This window comes from Aspergillus undulatus (genome assembly GCF_047715775.1).
Source record: "Aspergillus undulatus strain CBS 261.88 unplaced genomic scaffold BDV17scaffold_63, whole genome shotgun sequence".
Lineage (NCBI taxonomy): Eukaryota > Fungi > Ascomycota > Eurotiomycetes > Eurotiales > Aspergillaceae > Aspergillus > Aspergillus undulatus.
In genome coordinates, this window is record NW_027396667.1 from 126,884 (window position 1) to 148,065 (window position 21,182).

At 50.9% G+C, this 21,182-nt stretch overlaps 7 protein-coding genes across 7 annotated transcripts; 4 read left to right on the forward strand and 3 right to left on the reverse strand.

Annotated features, from left to right (window-relative positions):
* The first annotated feature begins 518 nt into the window (after positions 1–518).
* BDV17DRAFT_205292 (uncharacterized protein) lies at positions 519–1,171 on the forward strand. The gene has a single exon (XM_073755330.1). The coding sequence runs from the start codon at positions 639–641 to the stop codon at positions 1,002–1,004; it is 366 nt and encodes a 121-aa protein (XP_073611601.1). The 5' UTR covers positions 519–638; the 3' UTR covers positions 1,005–1,171.
* Positions 1,172–9,043: 7,872 nt separating this feature from the next.
* BDV17DRAFT_284468 (DUF2461 domain-containing protein) lies at positions 9,044–11,603 on the reverse strand (the record flags this gene model as incomplete). The annotated part of the gene is made up of 7 exons (XM_073760538.1): positions 9,044–9,208; positions 10,017–10,219; positions 10,500–10,570; positions 10,623–10,642; positions 10,733–10,786; positions 10,842–10,957; positions 11,033–11,603. The coding sequence occupies 7 exons, from the start codon at positions 11,601–11,603 to the stop codon at positions 9,044–9,046; spliced, it is 1,200 nt and encodes a 399-aa protein (XP_073611602.1).
* Positions 11,604–12,107: 504 nt separating this feature from the next.
* BDV17DRAFT_205389 (tRNA wybutosine-synthesizing 3 family protein) lies at positions 12,108–13,518 on the forward strand. The gene is made up of 2 exons (XM_073755332.1): positions 12,108–12,665; positions 12,785–13,518. The coding sequence occupies exons 1-2, from the start codon at positions 12,198–12,200 to the stop codon at positions 13,343–13,345; spliced, it is 1,029 nt and encodes a 342-aa protein (XP_073611603.1). The 5' UTR covers positions 12,108–12,197; the 3' UTR covers positions 13,346–13,518.
* Positions 13,519–16,172, reverse strand: BDV17DRAFT_205362 (uncharacterized protein). Its single transcript, XM_073755331.1, has 5 exons — positions 15,314–16,172; positions 14,850–15,266; positions 14,722–14,784; positions 14,331–14,639; positions 13,519–14,282 (listed from the first exon to the last, which is right to left on the reverse strand). The coding sequence occupies exons 1-5, from the start codon at positions 15,794–15,796 to the stop codon at positions 13,692–13,694; spliced, it is 1,863 nt and encodes a 620-aa protein (XP_073611604.1). The 5' UTR covers positions 15,797–16,172; the 3' UTR covers positions 13,519–13,691.
* Positions 16,173–16,734: 562 nt separating this feature from the next.
* BDV17DRAFT_295133 (actin-related protein 2/3 complex subunit 4 family protein) lies at positions 16,735–17,515 on the reverse strand (the record flags this gene model as incomplete). The annotated part of the gene is made up of 7 exons (XM_073762996.1): positions 16,735–16,743; positions 16,797–16,841; positions 16,899–17,024; positions 17,074–17,150; positions 17,214–17,411; positions 17,438–17,463; positions 17,502–17,515. The coding sequence occupies 7 exons, from the start codon at positions 17,513–17,515 to the stop codon at positions 16,735–16,737; spliced, it is 495 nt and encodes a 164-aa protein (XP_073611605.1).
* A 190-nt stretch (positions 17,516–17,705) lies between these two features.
* Positions 17,706–19,931, forward strand: BDV17DRAFT_273838 (ubiquitin-specific protease UBP6). The gene is made up of 3 exons (XM_073759048.1): positions 17,706–17,904; positions 17,976–19,598; positions 19,671–19,931. Exons 1-3 carry the CDS (start codon positions 17,889–17,891, stop codon positions 19,730–19,732), a joined length of 1,701 nt encoding a protein of 566 aa, XP_073611606.1. The 5' UTR covers positions 17,706–17,888; the 3' UTR covers positions 19,733–19,931.
* A 29-nt stretch (positions 19,932–19,960) lies between these two features.
* BDV17DRAFT_205644 (PaaI family thioesterase) lies at positions 19,961–21,104 on the forward strand. The gene is made up of 2 exons (XM_073755333.1): positions 19,961–20,515; positions 20,699–21,104. Exons 1-2 carry the CDS (start codon positions 20,084–20,086, stop codon positions 21,074–21,076), a joined length of 810 nt encoding a protein of 269 aa, XP_073611607.1. The 5' UTR covers positions 19,961–20,083; the 3' UTR covers positions 21,077–21,104.
* Positions 21,105–21,182: the final 78 nt, after the last annotated feature.

Below are 21,182 nucleotides of genomic sequence, written 5' to 3' on the forward strand. Positions count from 1 at the left end.
TTCGGCCGGCTTTCTGCATCGACTATCTCTCAGAGGAGAAGAGGCTGCAGTAGCGGGTCATGTTCTGGATGTTCTTCACGCTCGAGCGGGAGGCTCCACCCGCTTGATAGCCGCATCCTGCACAGCTGATTGGACCAGGGGCAAACTCTTCGAGTCTTCAAAGCCGTTAGCCCTTCCTTCCCGGTCCTTGCGCTCGCAGAAAACAAATCCTCCCGTTCGACTGACCTTGGGGTCGTTTATTGGCATCTGGCACAGCTTCATCTGCAGGTCGGGCCATACTACCTTAATTGTCTGATGATAGCACCATGCTCACCGTTGGCAGAATGGCGCTAGAAATACTAGTTCAAGTTCTTGCGAGATTCCTTCCCACGGCCGGGCGAGCGCGAACCATGGTTGAGCTCACTAGTGTTCCAATTTTCACTTCACCGAGATAACCGCTTCGTCAACTCCTTTTCATCCCCCCTTGTCTCCTTCAACGTTGAGCCTGCCAAGGGGTCGCCGGCATTCATTTCCGCGACTTAAGCTGAGGTTCCGGGCTCACGAGATCCCAAGGAGAATCCACCCAGCGTCCCTGAGCCCTGATTTTCCTGGCGTCTGCAAGGAACACAAAGCGAGAAGCCGCTTTCTGACTTCAGCCGATGTTTCCCAAGGAGAACATTGACACTCCTTGCGGAAATTCAAAGCGAGAGGCCTTCCTCTGGAGCTTGAAAAATGTGAGTGCTGTACCCGGCGCTCTTTGCTTGTTGGTGGTAGCTCCTACCTTGCTTGTCGATGCAAGAACCCCTCAAGGGCGACTCGCCGGGAAGCTCATCTACCTCTACTTTCTACTGCAGGAAAGCATGACTTTCCAGGAACCGAAGTCATCACTGCAGTGCATAGCTACTTTGTTAGCCGTCGTCTATAGCAGGACCATTTTGCCCTCATTCACAATCGGACTCCCATATGGTCAACACACATCAAATGCGCGCCCGTCCAATGGTTCTCATCCCGCGAGGTTCTCATGAGTAGGTACGAAGTCCGATGACTGTGAGCCCCGAAGATATCTGCAGGAGCTTGCTGCGACTTGAGATCAAGATGACCAAGGGCGCCACTACGCAGCCCTGGCCAGTCTACCCTGACGATGAATGCTTTCACATACCTGGGCACAATGCTTTTATGGCAACAGCCTGAGACACAACACTTTGGTTGAGGGTACATTCGGCCGTGGTAGTTCAACACAGACAATGCTCGACCACTGGTACAAACCGATTGGACCCAGGAGAAAGGACCGCTCCGAACCAGAATGATTTAGCACTACCAGTTTACTGGAACGTAAACCGGGCTGAAACCGCTTGGAACTACGCACTGGGCCGCTGCCAGTGTACCAGAATCCTGAACATTGTCCTATCTCTACTGCCGTGGGCCCCATGAGCGTTTTGGAGCAAGGTTGCGCGCGACGATTGTATGGGGTTTACAAGGTGCGCAACGCCATTATCCTTACTCGGTGTACGGTGACTGACTCTTAAATTTGACTAGAAACGGAACAACTCTGGTTGAAACATGGGAGGCCATCGGTTTCCAGGAGTTCCGAACTTCCTTCAGTCCCCGTTCCATGGATCTGGTTAATATGAGCTGGGGCGGGAGACAACCAGCATACCGGAACTGGAAGGACAATTCCGTCAGCCAAACTCTCGATTCACGCCTTGAATTTCTCGGTGGCGACCAGGGCATTTATTTTAGTAAGCCTTACTCTCTGCCAGCAGTTTTCTTTTTCCTCGTTTCAAGGCCCCGGTACCTGGTTTCATGGTAGATTGAATGGTTGTGCCTCGGTATCCCCCCGTATAGCCAGTTGGTGTCGTACAAATCCAAGCGAATGTTGGATTGCACATTTTCATTGGTTTCCGACAGACAAGAGCATCCGATGGGGAAGTCAAGCATATGAGGATGGACGGCAGACGGTGCAATCAGAAAGTCAAACGGCGAAGTTTTCTGGAAGAGGCGGGGAGGGGAGGGGCAGAAGGGTCCAGACTAGTAGTGGCGGGCCTGTCCCAGTCCCAGTGCTACAGTCCTGGGATTCGGGAACGAGTGACGGGAGCGTTACAACTTCCAGCCTTTGCGGGCGACTTACGTAGGTGCTTTGCAAGTTATAGTTGCATTAGCGCGACTCGGCCAGTTCGGAATTTGCTCGGCTCAGAGTTCTCCAGCTGAAAAGAAGCATCGCGGGACGGTGAAGGGTCCGACCCTGCCAATCAGACTGCCAGAGGGCGCTGTGATCAAGATTGATGGTCCCGGTTGCGGGGACGTCTGGTGACATGCATCCATCGCATGTTCCACAACTTGCGTTCGCCGCCAGAATCCTTGCTGATTCGATGATATTGGGTGATTGGATCTTGTGGGTGTCAGCACTCGGCAAACAGTTACTGCTATTATTACTGCCCTGGACTTCAGGCAACCAACAACACTAACGGGGTCTGACCCCCCCAATCAGGCGGACGCTTCATACGTAGACGAAGGATCTGTTTTATATTATTATCAGACTTGATAATTTTTTGCACGCATGATGACGACAATGCTACCACTAAGACAAATATCGGCCTCCACCAATACGTGACCCATAACCCGTGACCTGGATCGTGTGACTCGAGAAATCAATTCAATTCCCCAGACGGACTTCATAACTTCATTATTGAAACAAGTACGTGTCCGGGACTCCATTCCACCCGCCTGCGCTGTGGGGGTCACACATCATGGTGCGACCGACAAGGGATGACCCCTTCTGAAACAGAAACACGATAGTTGAACGCCCGCGTCTCCTGGAAATGCAGGTGCCTCCTGCTGCGAGTGGCAGCCTGTCAGGGCGTTGGGCAACCACACCGCGATTCGATCAATCCCCGCTCGTGAATTTAATTGTCGCCCTTCCATGCCACGACGGCCCGCACCGTCTCCCGCCAATCTAATGCAGGAAGTCTATCCGCCGGTGTTCTTTGACAACATCCATGCTAGCCTGTTGGGCTGAGCCAGGGCCGCTCTCGACAAGTCTACACCGTGCCTCTGTCGCTCGTCATTGGATTCATCTCCCTGCTGGTGGCTGGCGAATCATGCTTGACAATCGCCTGCTATCACCCCCTTGCTATTGCCCGGTATCGAGGCAATTTGCATCGTAATCCTTGCCTGAAGCAAGGTATCTCTGCTCTGCATGCCCCCTACTCATGCGGTGGAAGCTGCAGAGGCGGTCTCGCCGCGATACAGTCTGGCAAGGCCACATTGAAACATTGCGTGCGGTCAAACTCGGTGTGCCAGGACTACTCGTGCATATTGATGCTGCGGCTGCCAGAAAAACCCGGCCACTCACACATGGCGAGTTCCACAGAGCAAACTATCGCATTGGCCGTGCTTCATCACATTCCTTTTTCTCAATCTTGACCGACGGACCGTCAAACTCCCAGAGCTTTGTTGTCAATGCTCTGTGATCGTCGCTGTGATGCACCTTATTTCCTGATCCTTTCCGTACCGTACCAGACAGGACCAGAACCGACCAAGTCAAATATAGTACGGTATTACGGGAGCGGTAAGATACGCGCCCGGTTTCACAAGCGGCCATTTCCGTTTGTGAAATTAATTAAAGCCAGCCTTTCCCTTTTTCCCTTTTGCCACGTTTTTTCGATCCCAATCGGCTCGATGCACTGCCGTCCGCGTCTTTCCGTCGCGGCCCAGAGCCCACAGGCCACAATCACCTGCGTTGCTGACTTGCTGCGCTTTGCGGTTTTCCTCAGCTCAGCTCGTCCCGGTCCTTCGTCTCCGGAACCTCCCCCACTCGTCCCCACTGCCCCAGCCAACGTCTTCACCGCTGCCACTGCGTGCGAGATCCTGCGAGCCTTTGACCTGCGGTGACCGCGGTTCCACGGACTGGAGCAAACTCAACTACTCCTACTGCGTTAAGGCCTCCAGGCTGCTCTTTCCCTCGCGCCCCTCTAGTCGGCGAGCTGTCATGCATAGCCCCATACATGATCGCTTGCAAACCAACACTTGGACGAGAACAAGCAGCGGGCCGTGAGCTAGGATTCCTAATCTTATCGTTATTGCGCCTGAGCCTGACGCTGACTCTTGCAATCCGACCGGCATCTTTTGTCAGCGAGCGCCGAGACGGTATGACGAGAGGAGGACAAGCTAGTTTGCTCACTACTGCCGGTCTAGCTCACTAGTCGGCCGCCTAGTGTGCGGCTGCCCCAAGGCGCAGGGAAAAGGGAAGCATCCTTCCTGTGATCATCGATCAACCCGCATGCGTTTTCGGTCATGTGATGCTCTTGCAGCCTATGAGCGCCTTCAATCCCACAGACGATCTTTTACTTTATCTTTTCCTGGAACGCTGTTGAGCCTGTTGGCCCGCCTGCGCGTCGGTGGTGGGTGGCCGGGCGGCAAGCCTTAGTATTTGATTGGTGGGCTGTCACTGCGACAACAGGGAACGGCCACCTCGCACCCTAAGGCTACAGTTGGACTAGGACAGGTCCGACCTCCATACCTGTCTGTGCTCGGCCTCGTCGGGTACAAGTCACAAAGACGTGTCCGTTTGCCCTGCGAAGATGCAGTAGTCTCCTTGAACGAAAGGAAGGGTGACGTGGCGAGACGAGGAAAGAAGGAGCACACCCTGCACACAGGCTACAGCATAATCAACGCAGCCATTTGAATATCTGAGTTCGAAGAGCCACCATAACTCTCTTCTCCTGAATTACGCTTCATATGATTGATTCATCCGTCTGGCTGCGACATCGTATTCTGGCTCGAGGAGAAATTCACCCCAATATTACTCCGTCTCTGGCCGCCTTACGCATCCATATTGCATCGTGATCTGCTGCCTCCGCCTGCATCAAGCAGTGCGTCACACAGGACGGACCATCGCGAAGCCGAGTTTGTCATATTTTCTATCGCGTGATGCTCTTACATCGCTCAAGGCTTGAAGGAAAGAAATCGGTGCCTCCTGACGCGATGCATGGCTGGCCCTGCTCACTCTGAGACACAGGCTACAGCCCAATTTCCTCCTCGGAGGTTATCTCCGTTGCCCAGCGGCGATCTCCCTCCTCTTTACCAGTCGATAATAGTTCGCCGAAAAAAGAAATTCATGAGAAAAGAAAAAACATCATCATTATTTACCTCCGGGCCCTGACCCACAGTGATAGACGATCTATCTGCAGCGCCGAAATTTCTCCAGAATCGAGATCGACCGGTCACCACCGGGATCTGCCCTTTGATTATGGAGACCCAAGTTGGTTTGACATAGAAACCGCGAGAGGGGGGTCGCTCGTCGAATTCATATGTTCAGCCTGCATAATTAACATCAAACCAGGCTCCAATTGACCAGCAGTGATCGCTTTGATTAGCGTTGCGCATGTAGACTAGATACAGCGCACTGCAGCGGCCCCTCCCTTCTTTTCCCCAGACTAGAGGCGCAATCTCAATCAACCACCAGGTATCACGCCCGGCGCTTCCCTCCCGTCAAGTCTTCGCTTCCTGCCCCGCTTCCTAGTCCGGTCTACCCGTGTCAGTGCGCCGTGCTCATGTCATGCATTGCCAATGATCAATGACGCCGTGCCATTTTCATGATGTGCTATCTCCGTCCGTATCTAGACGGGACGATGGTGGGTGACTGGCAGTTTCCCCCAGATTGAGATCCATCTCTCCATTGACTCCATTCTCACTCAACGGCGTCGTCTCGGGAGTCGGCTCCTATCCCCTGTCCTGCAGTTAATCGATACATCACATCACATCGCGGAGTGAGTGGAGTTGGACTTTCTTCAAAAAGCTCCAACATCCCTTCTTTCATCAGCTAACGTCAACGGCGCAACGCACAAAAATTCCTCTACCCGTCGTGTGCTTAGCCATTTTGGGTTAAAGGGTCTAAAAGTTTGATGATGTGGTCGGTGGACTATACGAGTCACATGACACGACTACTCAGATCAACGCCAATACGATTATACGAAATGAGCTTTAACAATAACGACATCAACTACTTGATCTCATTATCTAGACTCTACTAGTTTAGTCCGCGGGAATCTAGATCATCAGTTGATTACAAGTTCGTATTCCGGTAGCGGATATTGCGATTATCGGGACTATCAGTGTCGGCGGATACCTCAAGGCTCAAAGGCTCACCAGTTCTACCTTACCAAACTATAGGGACTGAATCGCTCCATAATCACGGGTAACCCACTGTTCTTTGGCTCTCTTTCTACCGAAGCCTAGGATTCCACTATCATCGAAGTTCGGTTGCCGACAACGGGTCAGGACTACGGTAGATACAGAAAGCAGACACTGCCGGGGCGATGCTCGACGACGTTAAAACCAAGTCAGTCATCCATCCGCGCTCGCATCTACGCAACAGTGCAACCTCCTCCAGTCTGCCCTCGTAGTTATTCCCGACTGTCCTCTCCTGTCCTGCCCTGTCCTGCTGCACATCGACGCAAATGTGGGCAGGGGTACTTAACCGATGAGCCTGATGAATGCCGGCTCACGCGCAAGAGTAATTGCTTCTGCTTCGGATTTGGGGACGAGAAGAATTCCCTTACAAGTGCAGACGCAGGCGCAAACGACCAGAACACCTACTAGTATGTAACAGGACGCAACGGGCCTTGGTACCTGTACTTGACTAAGTACCCGTACCCGTAGAGGTATACACTTTAGAAACTTCATGTTATGCTTCCAACCTATCAGTCTGGACTAGAAGGGGATAACGGCTCTACAGTACGATACAAGTACAGCTGCTGCTGCTGGGATAGTAGTAGTTTGGCTTCGTCTCTACCCTGTGGACATTCGACTTTCCTTCCCATCATAGAAAGTACGATATTTTACTGGACTGGATCGCGCCTTCCACATCAATGTCGAGGCGTCATAACCTAGGCAAGAGCAACCGGGCGACTACTCGCTCCTTCCTCTGATACTATAATACTTCCCATCAGAGATAGCGAGGTTGAACAGTGGAGCTCTGCACGATATATACCTATGAACGGTAACAATTACTGTGACTCCTGATTCTAGCCAGTATCATTATTGCTCTCTCACTAATTGATCTCCGATGGGCCGAACCGCTGGCTGCCTTGTTCGTAGAACTCCACTAGTAATCTTGAAGGCTGCTTCTATTTGAGGTTATTCATAGACAGCACCTGAGTCAAGTACTTCAGTATTCTACGGCCAAACGCTCAGATCGTAGCGAAAATCAACTAACTAAAGGCCAAGCAGTTAGTATAAGAGAGATTTCAGCTTCAATAGAAATAGTAGTCTATAATAATAACTTTGATAGCCATTATCGCATTCGGGCTACTGACTAGCGAGCATAAGCATACGACCAATCGATATGTACTAGTTTACTCCAACGAGGGCAACACGGCCGGATCTGGACTAAATGGCCATGATCATTACTGATTCTTACTCTCTACAATGAAAGTATTTGCTTGCAACCGAAAGTCCTACTCAGTCTTAAGCTCGGGTGTAGCCTGGTTTCCATAGGGAGCTGCGTCCAGGAATTAAGTGCTTCTATCCGCAGAGCTCAGGCTAGGCCCACTGCCGCGAATAATAACAAGGTATTCGTGTTGATGGTATTGCGCGCTCGAACCAGGAATCCAGCTTTTAGTCTCAGGGCAGAAAAGTCTGCGTTCCTATAGGTAGGCTTCGCATTGAATGCCCTAAAGATCTAAATACTAGCGAAACGCTGCGGTAGCCCTTACAGACTGTGAGCCGGTTGTTCTGACTTAAGAGTAGGATGAGTATGCGGGCCATGATCAAACCCAACTCTATTGTTGAGCTATCGCGGTCCTGCTTCTCAGATGCATGGTGTCCCCATCCCCTGCGTCGTGGCAATGTACCGAGTCCTGGAACACTGACCCCGGAAACAAAAGGAGGGCTCGAACGTCGTGACAAATCATGCATCGTATCAACTAGCCATCTCGTCGAATACTCGCCATGACAATACGGGAGTCAGGGAGATAACAATACCGTCGTTCGTCTGTGAAATTCGAACGGGCAGTGACGACCCAAGGTTCCTCTCATGGGCTACGCGAATAGCCGGTGCGTGGCGTTGGCCATGCATAAAGCGGGAGGAATCCTTTCAACTCAGTGTTTGGGCACTGATGCAGTGGACTGAAGCCTACGAAGGAACATGAGGGTTGGGGTGAGAACGATTGCGAGCGATTCCCGGTACCCGTGAAGAGGATATGCAGGTTTGACAGCCTGGTTGATGTGTGGACGGCCGCAAGTCATAGTATGCATGTCTCTATAATGGTGTTGTTCAAATTTGGTGACTTCAAAGCCAGTGAGCTGTCGCCGTCATGATGTCGAGGCCTGAACGAAGAGAAGCCACCAGTCACCGCGGACGAGACATGGCGGTAAAGGAATCAGAAGCCAAGTGCTACTCCAAAAGTCCGGAGCCTTGACGAGCGAGATTGCTGGCGATAAAATCATCGCTTCCATGATAGGAAGCATCTTGCATGCATGTCCTTCAGTGCCCAGCTGGCAGCTGCAAGGTTGCAAATCTAAAAAGCGCAAAAATACCTCAGGCCGCAGCTTCATTAATCAGAGACAAACTAAAACGGAGAGCCAACGTATCTAAAGCAAAGACAGGTCAAAGTAAGACCAGAAAAGATACATCGATAGTTTAGAGCTCAGAAGCGTAAGATAACACACCTCCAACAGGCTGCAAGTTGTGACGATTGCCATTTCAAAGGGATAACCTCATCGAAATCTCAATCATCTTCTGAAGTATCGGACGCCAAACTGTCCTGGCCCGCGGGGTCAGGCATAACTACGCTGTTGAGATACGTAACCTGTGTATGACGACCATGGTTAGCTGGTCTCTATATCACAAAAGAGATGCATGGACTAGAGTAGCCTTGACATCCGCTTCGTAATTGAGTGCGATAGAAGGCGTCGTTCTGGCCGTGGCCACAGCAGAGGGCTGAGAAAGGAAGGTGAACGGGCGCTAGGAAATGGAGGGGGAATGGGCCAAACACAAGACGCTGAGGTTCATTATTGGGCGCGGAAAGGCGCCAAATAACGGGAGCCAAAAGTCCACTGCATGTCAAGGAGAAAAATGATGGCTTACAAATGGTTCCATGATGCCAATGAGAGCGGCAATTTTCTCCTGGGCGTCGGCACACAAGAGATCTGCGTCGGGGAGTCGTTTGCCAATGGTAAAGCTGCGTAGACGGAGCAGCTGGATGTTCTCGTTGTCGTAATCATATCCCTGTGAAAAAAAAAAGGAGACGAGTCAGTCCCTGAAGTTGGAGATTTCAATCAAGAGTCAACGTAATTTCAGGTGGGAGGGAAAGAGTCTAGGAGATGCTGAACCATGGATTCAGAAGAGACGGCGTAGACGCTTTCCCAAACCGGGTAAGAAGAACAGCAGAGGCACGCCGCATAGGCCCAAGACCAAGAAAAAGCGCTTTCTGAGTCCTGACCAGCCAGTAGTAGTGGCCAGGCTCGGGGCTCAAGGTGGGAATGGCAGCGAGACACGGCCCGGGGAGGGTCGCCCATCTACCCTGCACTTGGGAGCTGAATCATCAACACAACGATGTATGCGCCAACAGACCAGTGCTTTTGCACAATACGTCTGTTAGGGAAGTGTCCCATATCTCGCCTTCTCAGCCCGTTCGTGTGTGTTCTTTGATCCGCATTGTGGCCCAGTGCTTGTCACTGAGGGCCCTGACCGAACAGTCGAGACCAGGCCTTCGAGCCGCCAAGATGGTTCCTGGATCGCCGTCGTGGCTCTCGAGATTCAGCAGAAGAACAATCGGCTTTCAATGGCTCTTTGTCCATCAATGTATCAAGCGTGCTATGACGGCAACGTGATAAGAGGCAGAATGGCTCAAAAGTCTCTGACAGACGGACGCGCCCGACAAACGTGACAAGGTCGACAGATCCAGAATTCTCGCCACCTAGTGATCACACTTCGAAGCAAGACCATCCATTACCGGCGCATGCGATAATCGAGACCTTTTGACTTGGCTTGCACAATAATGGGGAGGAAATACGTGATGAGAGTTGGTTCTTACCTTTGGTTTAGTCTTGAGCGCACTCTCGCTGTTGTGACTAACGAAAGCTTTGACAGCTTTATCTTCGTCATCAGGTATCCCGCCGAAGAATCCACGTCGCATCCCTTCCTCCCTGAGTACCGCCTTCAAAGCTTGCGAATTATGATCGATGTCTTCTCGAAGAAGCGCCAGCTTGTCAGCTTCTGGATTCCAGAGACCCGAGCCTAGACCAGAATCGGAAATCGTTAGAGCTTGCGAGAACAAAAATGACAATGTTGCAGGGGGTATGCGCTGGATTGACTCTCGGATGGGACTGTCTCCAGCTGAAAACCCAAGCTTAGGAAGAAACGCGTCCCTCGGAAGCATAATCATGGACGATACCTCGAACGACGGGATATGACGAATGGGTAGACTCCGTCGAAATCAGCCGCATAACAAGGGAATCGCAGCAAGGCAATGGTAACAAGCGACCGGGAAAGGATGCACTGATCGCACTCAACTCACCGACGAAGCTGGCTCCGGGCTGACAGTGGACATAATACGCAGCGTAAGGACCTTTCTTGCCTGTGCGAGACCTGTTCAATACTTCAGCTGGTGTCCGTCTCATAATGGTATGCATTTATCTACCAGGCGGCCGAGAAATGTGTCTGTCTCGTGTCATGTGCATGTCAGTCGAGGGATATGGATATGGATGAGAAGAAGCCTCAGGTGCCAAGAGGTATCAAGACATAACATACCTTATATGGCGTAGGATTCTTACTGAACCTGATGTCTCTATGTATGCGAAAGACCTAGGATAAAAGAGTCAGTCTCTGCCTTTCCTCATCTTTAGGTGCCGTGACTCACCAGGTCTTTCGCAGGTAGCTCAGGAATTGTGCTATCTTTCTCAGTTATTTTCTCTGTCAAGCTCTCAACGAATGTCTCCCAGTCCTTTTTCGACGTGCGATAGTCTGGATCATGCGCTACAGCCAGGGCTATGTCAGTAAAGCCCACCGATACGCAGGTTGAGACTGGGGGTTCCCTGATGGTTACCTTACCTTTGAGCCATTGCCTCTCGTTGTTCTTGGCCAAGTCCGCCAGAAACAGCATTGTGTGAGGATGCAGAGTGTCATCGTTGTACGGGACGTCGCCGGCGTCCCGTGCTCTGGGTTTCGCAATGAAGACCTCTTTTCCAGGTCCAAGACCAGTCTTGACACCTTCTCGCCATAGCTCCTGCTTTAGAGACTCTGAGGGCCCCGACTTGGTGCCACGCTTCTGCGCGAAGTCCTTTGCGGCTTGTTTGACCGCGTCTTTCCCAACCGTGGTCGACTCCTCTGGCTGCCAGAAATCCGAATCTGTCTCCGATGTATCCAGGTCGCCATCTTCGGATTCATACTCGTTTTTTGGTTTCTTAGAACTCGTCGCTCTGCGTTTTGGTTTTTCAGCATCGTCTTTTTGGAAATACTTGCTTTTCTTGGTAGTGGATTTGACGGATTTGTCAGTAGTCTCCGAGTCGTACTTTTGTTTCTTTAGCGCCGCTCCAGCAACCCTGGCGGAGGCGCGTCTCTTGGGTGTCGATTCTGGAGCTGCTGCCGTGGCGGGAGCGGCCCGAGTCGATCGAGGAGACATAGTACGTAGTGGCAGTGGTGGCTTCGCGGGAAGATTTGGAGTTTTTAGCTCGAGCTTTAGCAATTGAAAGAATTCGGAAGCTGTTGCTGCAGGTACTATTGCTAGCAGGAGAAGAAATAGTCCAAGAGAACTGGTATGGCGGATAATGTGAAGTCTTAAAGGCGATCTGCGGCTGCTCTTCAGGGCGCCGACCAGTAATCGCCGATTGAGTTCGGGCGGTTCGAGCGTTGATGAAGACCAAGAGGCTGGTAACTTCTGGGGCGGGTTTCGCGTGGAAGGGCGCAAGGTCCCGAGCTATCCTAGTGTCGTCTCCACAGGGGACACTTTCTGAAGGATTTTCGGGTCAAGGGCCATCAAGGAGATTCCGTCAAAGGATGCGAAATCTCGATCTGCGTTCGGCTCGAAAAGCGTGAATCGGTGCCACGTTCTTGGAGAGTTTTCGTTTGTTTTATCTAGCACTCGGGCACTGGTCGGCTTGTTTTTCTTTGGCTCGGGCACAAGATCGCGACGGAGGGGCTTCTACCCTTGTCAGAGCTATAATAAAACACAATATCAGCAATTCGCGGTAAAAGGATAAGAAGCAAAGCGAAAAGCATGGACAAGACAATACCTCCGATCTTCACATCTCGCAAAAATAAGATCCTTGCTGATCTCGCAACACCAGAGGAAAAGTATTCGGATGCATCACCCAAGGGCTCTGTGGACGAAGGAATCCGCGATCTCATTGAAGAGATCAATGCTTTGCCTGGCTTAGTGACGACAAGCAGCTGTGCTGGCCGCATCAGTGTATTCTTGGAAGGCAGGCGCGACTCAAATACAACCAAAAAAACCTCAGCCGCCAGCAAGCAAAGAAAGTTCGTGCCTTCCGGTGGGAAGGGAGCGGGGAGATGGCTCTTTGTCTCGCATGAACCGTTGGTTGTTGAAAGTGGCACAGGCAATAAAGAGAAGAAATCGCTGCATGAGGTGTTTGGGATGGTTCCTGGAGATGGGAAGCCACCAGGCGTGCGTAAAGAAGGCCAGCGTCAGGCCACGCGTCTTGTGCGCTTCCACTATGAGCCCATGGTAAGTCTACCCATTGTAAGAGAAAAATCGTTCTCGCCTCGACGGATTTTGTGTCCTCTTTCATCCAAATGAACCCATAATACCTGTCATTCGTTCAAACTTTCTAACAAGACCTATAGATCCTCCACATTATGACCGCTACACTACATCACGCCCAGCCGATCCTATCAGCGGCATCAAGCTCCGGATTTCGCGAAAGCGGACTTCAAGGTCTCCGTTGTCTAGATGGTGACCAAGGTCCAAGTCCGATTGTCGCCGTCCGGTCTGCAGGCCTGGCACTGGAGTCCGTGATAGGATACTACGAAGACAACGAGGACGATAGTTCTGGAAGCACCGAACCGGTTATCCGGAGCTTGGTGTCTGAAGAATACCTCCAGATGCTAGTCAACATGTCGAAGGAGCGCTTCGCGGTGAATTCAGAGCGTAAAGAGCGTTTTCGAGTGGCGGTACTGAGTAGCTGTTCGGTAGAGAACTCCAGCGGCACTAAATCAAAGGGGAAAACCAAGCCTCCTGAGTGGGAAGATCCAGAGAAGCGGAAAGAGAGAAAGAGGGCAGAAGGGTTGATGAGACAGAAATTGCTTGAGAGTCAAGCTACAGCGGCCAGAGACCACGATGCAGGTAATCAAGAGAAGGCAGAAACATTGTATTCGTTAGATACATACTCTCCAAACGAGTCGTAAACAAAAGTCATTCAGCCGTGTCTGCATGGAACCAAACCTTGAATTCATGAAGATCGGGTCTTCCTTCGGTAGCAACGCCTAAAAACGGAACGCAACGAGTGCAAAAAGGCAAGGACATTGACGCATATTCAGTAAATCCCAAAGTATCTCTCGTCCAGTCAGATGAGTTCAACCATAGACACGTGTAAGCTGTCCAATGATGGCGGAAAGGCTAGCAAAACATCCAGTGGTCTATGCATCAGCAGTTAAGATGGGTGAGGGTGAGTGTATAATAAAGATCAAACGAAGAAGCGTAGGAAAACTGTCGGGTGAAAAACGCAGCATTTCGAGGTGGGCCATACCCTCTTCATTCGGAGCCTTGGAGGGCCCACGGGTTTTTGGAAGGGGCTGGGAAGCACATCGGCGATGATTTCGTGTTACGATGACCACGGTAAGCAGGGCGTGCTCTGCCGGGTGCATCAAGGAGTAGTCTCTGGTTCCAAGGGTCCCCAGCATTATTGAAGTTAGTGCCGCCGCCGGTGCCACCGGACTCGCTGGCACGGCGGAATGGAGCAGTGTAGATACTGGAGCGCGACGATGCCTCAGTCTCGGCATAGCTTCCATCAGTCTTTTGAGGAGAGAGCGAGATAGACGGGTGGCGGCGGTCACCGGGGGCGAGTGAAAATGAAGACTCTCGAGAGACTCTTCTGCTGTTCAACGCATTTTCCTCATCATGAATCCAGCCGCTGAAGACAAGACTGCAGAGGATGAACATCTCGCGGTTGACAGCAGTGTTCCAGGTGATGCTGGAAGAAGACTGCGGCCACTCAAACCAGACGTGTCCATAAGGTGAACGGAGATAGGGAGCGTTCTTTGGAAACAGGTTGCATAGTCCCATATTCTCAAGCATGTCATCAAGTTCCGGGATGACACCCTGGGAGATAAGGGTAGCGAAGTACTATTCAAGTCAGTGTCAATCGAACATCGACGGCGGATTGAATCTCACATGGTGGACATGTTCGTGGAAGTTCGGCATTCTAGTTAGAGTGTCGAAAGGAAACCATTTGCTCATATCCGGTAGCTTGTTGATCTCAGTGTCTATCTCCGAGTTGACGCAAAGAGTGTACTTCTGGCGCTCGTTAAAGGCAGGGCACTTGAGGCCTGCATGGAGAAGTTCGTGAAGCAGCTTCTGGTCAAGACCGACAGTGTTGGACTTGTCCATACGATCAACTAGCGATTTGATGTGACGGTTGACCAACTCGAACAGCTGGTTACGGTCATGGACGGTGTAAATCTCAGTGGCGTACCAGGGAAACTGTGTCCCAAAGACAATCGGTTAGCTACTGCAGTTATTGGGATAGCAAAATGCAGCAATAAAATAGAACAGTGTACCTTACCTTATGGAGAGTGCTTATGGTAGATTCATAAGTACGCTGGGGACATTTGTCACAGAAGGGAGACTAGAGAGCTTGTGTTCAGTTGCCATCTTTCGCTAGCGTAATCAATTGGTATGGCCAACACTGACTCTTTGGGGTATCTCTGCGTGGCGAATAGCAAGAATGATCTCTTCTCCAGTGAAAAGACCAGTAAAGCCAGAGCAATAAGGATCATTGTTCACCTGAGGACACGGCGCACCATCTATCCATTTGATACATTTAGCCCGTGGGAACAAATCCTTCATGAGCGCGTTTTGATCGGTTAATTCGATGTCGACATGGCGATTACCAAGGCGAGGTGTACGCCCATTCTCGTAGACGCGATTGATATAGATAACAGTGTCACTTGCATCCTTCTGAGTCTGGAACTCGACATAGCAGTCCATTGTCTTCGCGGTGGATCTTTCCATGATAATATGGATTGGACAGCCCTGATCAGCAGTGAGAAGATTCGCCTTACGCCCAAGGAACTGGAAAATCTCCTGCTTTGTGATGGAGTATGGAATCTACACTTGTGTTAGTCAAGGCGAGGGAATGGGTTGGCGTTCCTCACGTTTGAGATCTTCACAACACCCCACTTTGGAGGCTTGTTGAGGCTGACCAGGTTGCCAATCGGCATATCACTTGGATTGGTGGCCTTGTCAATGCTCTGTCTGTACGCGGCAAGAGCTTGGGAGCTCTCTGGAGCATCCTGAGCGTCAAGCTGGAGTGCATCTAGTCTCTCTAGAAGAGGAAGGGTAGCGCGGCGAGAGGTGGGTGACAAAATCTCAGGCCGACGGGGTTTGGATGGGAGTTGCGCTGGCATGGTAGACTGCAACTGGCTAGATAGACTGCGAGCGTGTCTATTGAATCTAGGAACAAGCTGACTCGATGTGTTTGAGTTCTGCGTAGCAAGTGCCTGAAGACCAGGAGTGGTGGTGTCGCAGGAGTTGGAGGAGTTGGTTGTGTTACTGCTGAGGAGGGTCGGGGTGGTCCGGCTCTCCTGAATTTGTTGGAGAGAGCGGCCAGGGACGAATGCGGGTGTGCAAGGATTCATGCTAGATAAGAAGGGAAGAGCTCTATATCCGAATTGCCCCAGAGAGAGGAGAGAATGGGATGGCGGAGAGGGAAGAGGGGAAGGGGAGAGCAGGTGAGAGAAGAAGTGGAAGAGAGAGTGGGAATAGCCATTGCTACGCCGAGAGATCAGTGATTAGTCGTTCAATTTCATCATTTGAGTGAATGAGCGAATTGAGCTCTTTAGGAATAACCCTGAAACACTGAGGTTGGGGGGATAATTTGTTCACAACAGGGGAACAAAGCTGATCCTGGGTTATGTATATGAAGTCACGATCACAAAAGCAATCTCGAGATAGGTATCAAGAACAGAATCAGAAAATGGTGTTGCACATGTTGAAAGAGGAACTCCTGCTATATACTGTGAGGGAAGCCAGCAGCAGGTGAATAATGGGAAGAGAGCGATTTCGTACGTAGTCTAAAGACATACTCTCAATTCTGGGAATAAAGCGTGGCATATAACGAGTATTTAGAGCATTCTGCTAAGTGTATTTGAGGTTAACGAGGAGCAACGGTCAGATGAAGATTTGGAGGATGCAAGTTCAAGTTAACAATTGTTGTATGTAAATTGAACTGACTTGGTCTGCCGGTGGTATAACCAGTGACGAGAAGATAAGTGCAGAGTGATAAGTTATGAGGAAGAGAGACAGTAAGAGAAGAGTATCTTTTATGGGGAAACGCGTGTGACCCAGGCAATGGTAGGACGGAACGGCAATCATATTGGTTTGAAACCAAGATGATGCTGGAAGACTTGTTCTTGTCTAGTTTGATGGTTTGTATTCGTAGTAGTCTCAAGCTCAAGGATATATGCAGTAAAACTGGCTTCGGTAAGCAGGATAAGCCCAAGTCAACCCCGACAGTTTGTACACCGATTTATGGAAGGTCGAGAGACACTAATCTCGACATCGCATACGGAGTCACCTAGTCAAACTAGAACGACGCCATTAGCACGGCGTATCCTAAAGTTGATGAGAAGTTCTTACCGGAGTCAGGAAAGATTCAGCAACGAATCGAGCACGGGCGTTCAGCTGCCAAATATCAGTATGAACGGTCACAGCCACATAGTAAAATGGAAGGCAACTCACGAAAAGCTTCATTTCAGAGATCTCCTTATCTACCTCTTCCATAAACTGGAGGATAAAGTCGACCAGCTTGTGCTTCAACATGGCTTCTGTGTGGAAGTTTGTGATGAGGAAAGAGATATCGTAGCCCTGCCAATTTGTTAGGGAACAATTCTTGCATAGGTCATGGTCTCCGTACCTTCACAGGCTTTCTTCGCAAAATGAAGAATGATTCCGCGCGCTGGGTCAAGAAACGTCCAAATTTGTGCACAAGAACTAGAGTTCCGTCAGCGATTCGACTTCACTAAGCCATGTTGCAATGGCGCCGGCCAAGCTTACTATGCTCAATCTCATCCGCCTGCTTTATCCGAATGCTGACGCGCACACTGTTCACACTAGGTTCAATCAAAACTTTCTCGTTCTCGTTTCGTGAGATCGTCAAAGGGTTGAGGAGAAGTTCGGGGGAGCTCGCGGCCTCGATCTCGGGCACATTGTGCCGCTCGGAGGTCTGAGAAGCGAAGTTGGAGATGGCAAGCGCTGCGGTCAGCGAAGACCGAACACACTGAAGATACGGGCGCAATGATTGGGACTGTGGCTGTTAGAAGGAGCTAGAAAACACGGGTTCACTCGCTCTTTACCATGATGAGGGGTGACGTATAAAGCGGCTATCGGAGGTTGGTCGGCTCGAGAGAAGAGCAAGCGAACATCGACTTCACCACTCTTTGCTCGGACAAAAGTAGATTCCCCCAAGGCCAGCTTCTAGGGCATTAATGCAATCGTTTAGTGCGTACTGGGGGGCGAGCACAGGAGATAGAGTGTTGAGTGGTCAGCCCCCCGGGGGCACAGGCACAAGTCCCGCAATGTAGCCTGGAGATGTTTGTTTTGTTTGCTGCCCTAGCCCCACGCCTCTCCAAGGAAGCTGACAATCACTCGAGTGTCGACGCCACTTCAACTTCCTTCGAAAACCTTGAAAGTGCCCTCATTTACGGTTTCGATACCTTAAGACGATAAACCATGGCTTCTATACCAGGTATTATTCTCAACGACCGTTTTACCCGCTAGCGACCAGCTAGGAATAAGCTAACCAGTCATACACCGCAGTTATCGTCAAACACCAAGGAAAGCGCTACGATGTCGAGCTCGACCCAGCCTCCAACGGCGAGACGTTCAAGTTCCAATTATACTCACTCACTGGTGTTGAGCCTGAACGACAGAAAATTTTGGTGAAGGGAGGTCAGCTTAAAGATGATACTTTGCTCTCGTCCCTCAACGCGAAGCCGAACCAGACGTTCATGATGATGGGTACGCCTTCTGGTGGACAAGGTGCCGTCGAATTATCACGACCCAAGGAAGTTGTCAAGTTTCTCGAGGATATGACAGAAGCAGAGGCTGCAAGGGCTGCAGGAGCCACTCCCGCTGGCCTGCAGAATCTGGGCAATACGTGCTATCTCAACTCAACCTTGCAAACACTGAGAAGTGTTCCTGAGTTACACGAGGAACTCCAGAGATATCGCCCGTCCAGAAATGCCGGCGGTGGCTCGAGCGTTTCCAGCCTCAGTGATTTCGGACTTGGAGGATTGGGCTCTTCTACGGACCTTACTTTGTCACTGAAGGACCTGTTCAAACAAATGTCGGAGACTCAGGAAGGATTTCCCCCGCTCTTGTTTCTCAACGCACTACGAAGTGTCTATCCCCAATTCGCCCAGAAGAATCAGAACGGACATGGATTCGCCCAACAAGATGCGGAGGAGGCCTGGTCACAGATTGTTGCTCAACTGCGGCAAAAACTGTTGATCAAAGATGGCGAAGGAGAGTCAGCTACTGAAGTCTCATTTGTAGAGAAGTATCTCGGTGGGAGGTTCGAATCAGTCACCGAATGCGATGAACCGGCGGCGAAGGAGGCAGGCGAACAAGCCAGCGAGAGTTCTGACGTGTTCTATAAGCTCGATTGCCACATTGGCAAAGATACGAATCACCTGAACGATGGTATATTCGCGGGGCTGGAGGAGAAGATTGAAAAGAACTCTCCCACCTTGGGCCGGGATGCTGTCTATACGAAACGCTCACGCATCGCGCGGCTGCCAAAGTACCTGACAGTCCATTTCGTTCGATTTTTCTGGAAACGCGATGCGCAAAAGAAAGCCAAAATTATGCGCAAAGTCACATTCCCTGCCGAGCTCGATGTGGTCGATTTCTGCACTGACGAACTCAAGAAACTGTTGATCCCCGTCAGGGACAAGGTCCGAGACATCCAAAAGGAGGAGCTTGATGTTGAGCGTGCGCGAAAACGCCAAAAGATTGTTCATCAAAGAGAGGAGGAGGCCTCTGGCTTGGAACCAATGCAGAAGAAGAAGGCTGCCGAGGAGCGCAAGGAGGAAGCAAAGAAGGAGAAGGAAGAAGACACCGCGATGACCGATGTTTATAAGACCGACGCCGAGTACGAAGAGGAGAAGAAGGCCTCTATCCTTGCAGCCAAGAAAGAGCTCGCTGAACTTCTCGATCCTAAATTGGCTCAAGATAACGGTACCAACAAGACTGGACTTTATGAGCTGAGGGGTGTGATTACGCATCAAGGTGCTAGTGCCGACAGCGGTCATTATACCTCGTATGTCAAGAAGCAACCCAGCAACAGCAAGGAAGAACGCGACGACAAGTGGTGGTGGTTCAATGACGAGAAGGTGACTGAGGTCGAGGGATCGAAGATTGAGACCCTGGCTGGAGGTGGTGAGTATTATCTTTCCCTACCACTAGCTTTCCGGACGTTGAAGACGATCCCTACTAACACGCACTCCTTAGGTGAATCCCATTCAGCTCTCATTCTTCTTTACCGCGCCGTTGATCTGCCGACTACAGAGTAATCTCAGTACATGATAGGTACATCATTGTCAGTCACATTGGCCATGATACAATAATCCTTTCGAATGATGTTAAGACTTGATGATTAGAAACGTTCATGGACATTTTCTCTACGTACTTTTGAGTCCATAATTCAATAGAAGTGATAGCCGGGTCAATGTTCTATCTAGTGCCATGAAAACGCCGAGACAGAGTCTTCGTAGATTTGTCTATCTCCCACCTTCAAACCCCGTAGAGGTACGCACCTAAGTAGAAGGCCGCTCACGTGAGCTGAACCTCGGCGGACCTCTTCAGCACTCCGTGTTTGCGACTGCTCAACATATCGCGATTTCCCAACCTGCAATGTGACAACCATGATCGGGGCCCGACAGCTTGTACACCCTCGGCTGCGCTATGCCGCAGCCCAGTTTCGTCCGATCTTGAAATCCCAGGCGCTTCTCCGATCCGCGAGCAACCTCAGCACGACTGCCCCCCGGCCCACCAGCACGCGTTGGCTTTGGGTACGTCGGTTCATCTGTTTCGGGTTCTTTAGCTGGCTAGGTGCCAAAATCGGCTTCCTTGGGTTGAAGTTACAGATGAGACCGCCCCATGACGCGGAATCAGAGCTGGACGAAGCCGAAATGCTGTCAATTCGTCGGAGATTGGACAACTTCAACGTCGTTAAACAGCTACGGGAGGACCCGGATTATGTCGAGGCGCCCGTTTACGGCAATTACTCGTCGTCGGAAAGAGGACAGAGGCTCACGTCTGGCCCCATGGCAGGAAGCAGGGGACTAGGGGAGCAGGTGTGTGGTTCTTGGATTCCAATGCTCTTCTTTCGCAATGCTCTGCATCACATCTTCCAGGAAATAACTTTGAAGCTCCTGGTGTCGATGCTAGGCTCTGGAAGCATCATCAACATGAAGAACTGCCGACAAAGGCCGCGAAAGACAAGATACCGTGATTTGCTGACAGGTTGGTCTTCACAGAGAATCTTCACGAATAACGAGGAGAAGACAGTTACCAATGTTTTGTGGCTTGGGAAGGGACTGGAGGGATTTCCACTCCATGTTCATGGTGGCGCGCTTGCTACCGTTCTCGATGAAACTCTAGCTCGGGTCGCGATCCAACATTTTCCTGAGCGCACCGGGGTCACTGCGAATTTGGACATCAATTATCGAAAGGGAACCTTGTCAAACCGGGCTTACTGCATTCGTGCGACATTAGATAAGGAACGCAGTACGGAACGCAAGGCCTACGTGAAGGGCGAGCTGCGCGATAGCCAGGGGAATGTACTCGTCGAAGCCACTGGCCTCTTTGTGGTTCCTCGGGGGTACACACTACCAACATTGGGAGCTGACTACTGATCAATTCGACTTGCATCAGACATGCTCCCTCTGAACAAGATACTGTCTCTGATATTCTAGGGCATGGTATTGTGTAATAAGCGCAGCAAACATCCGATCCGGTGCA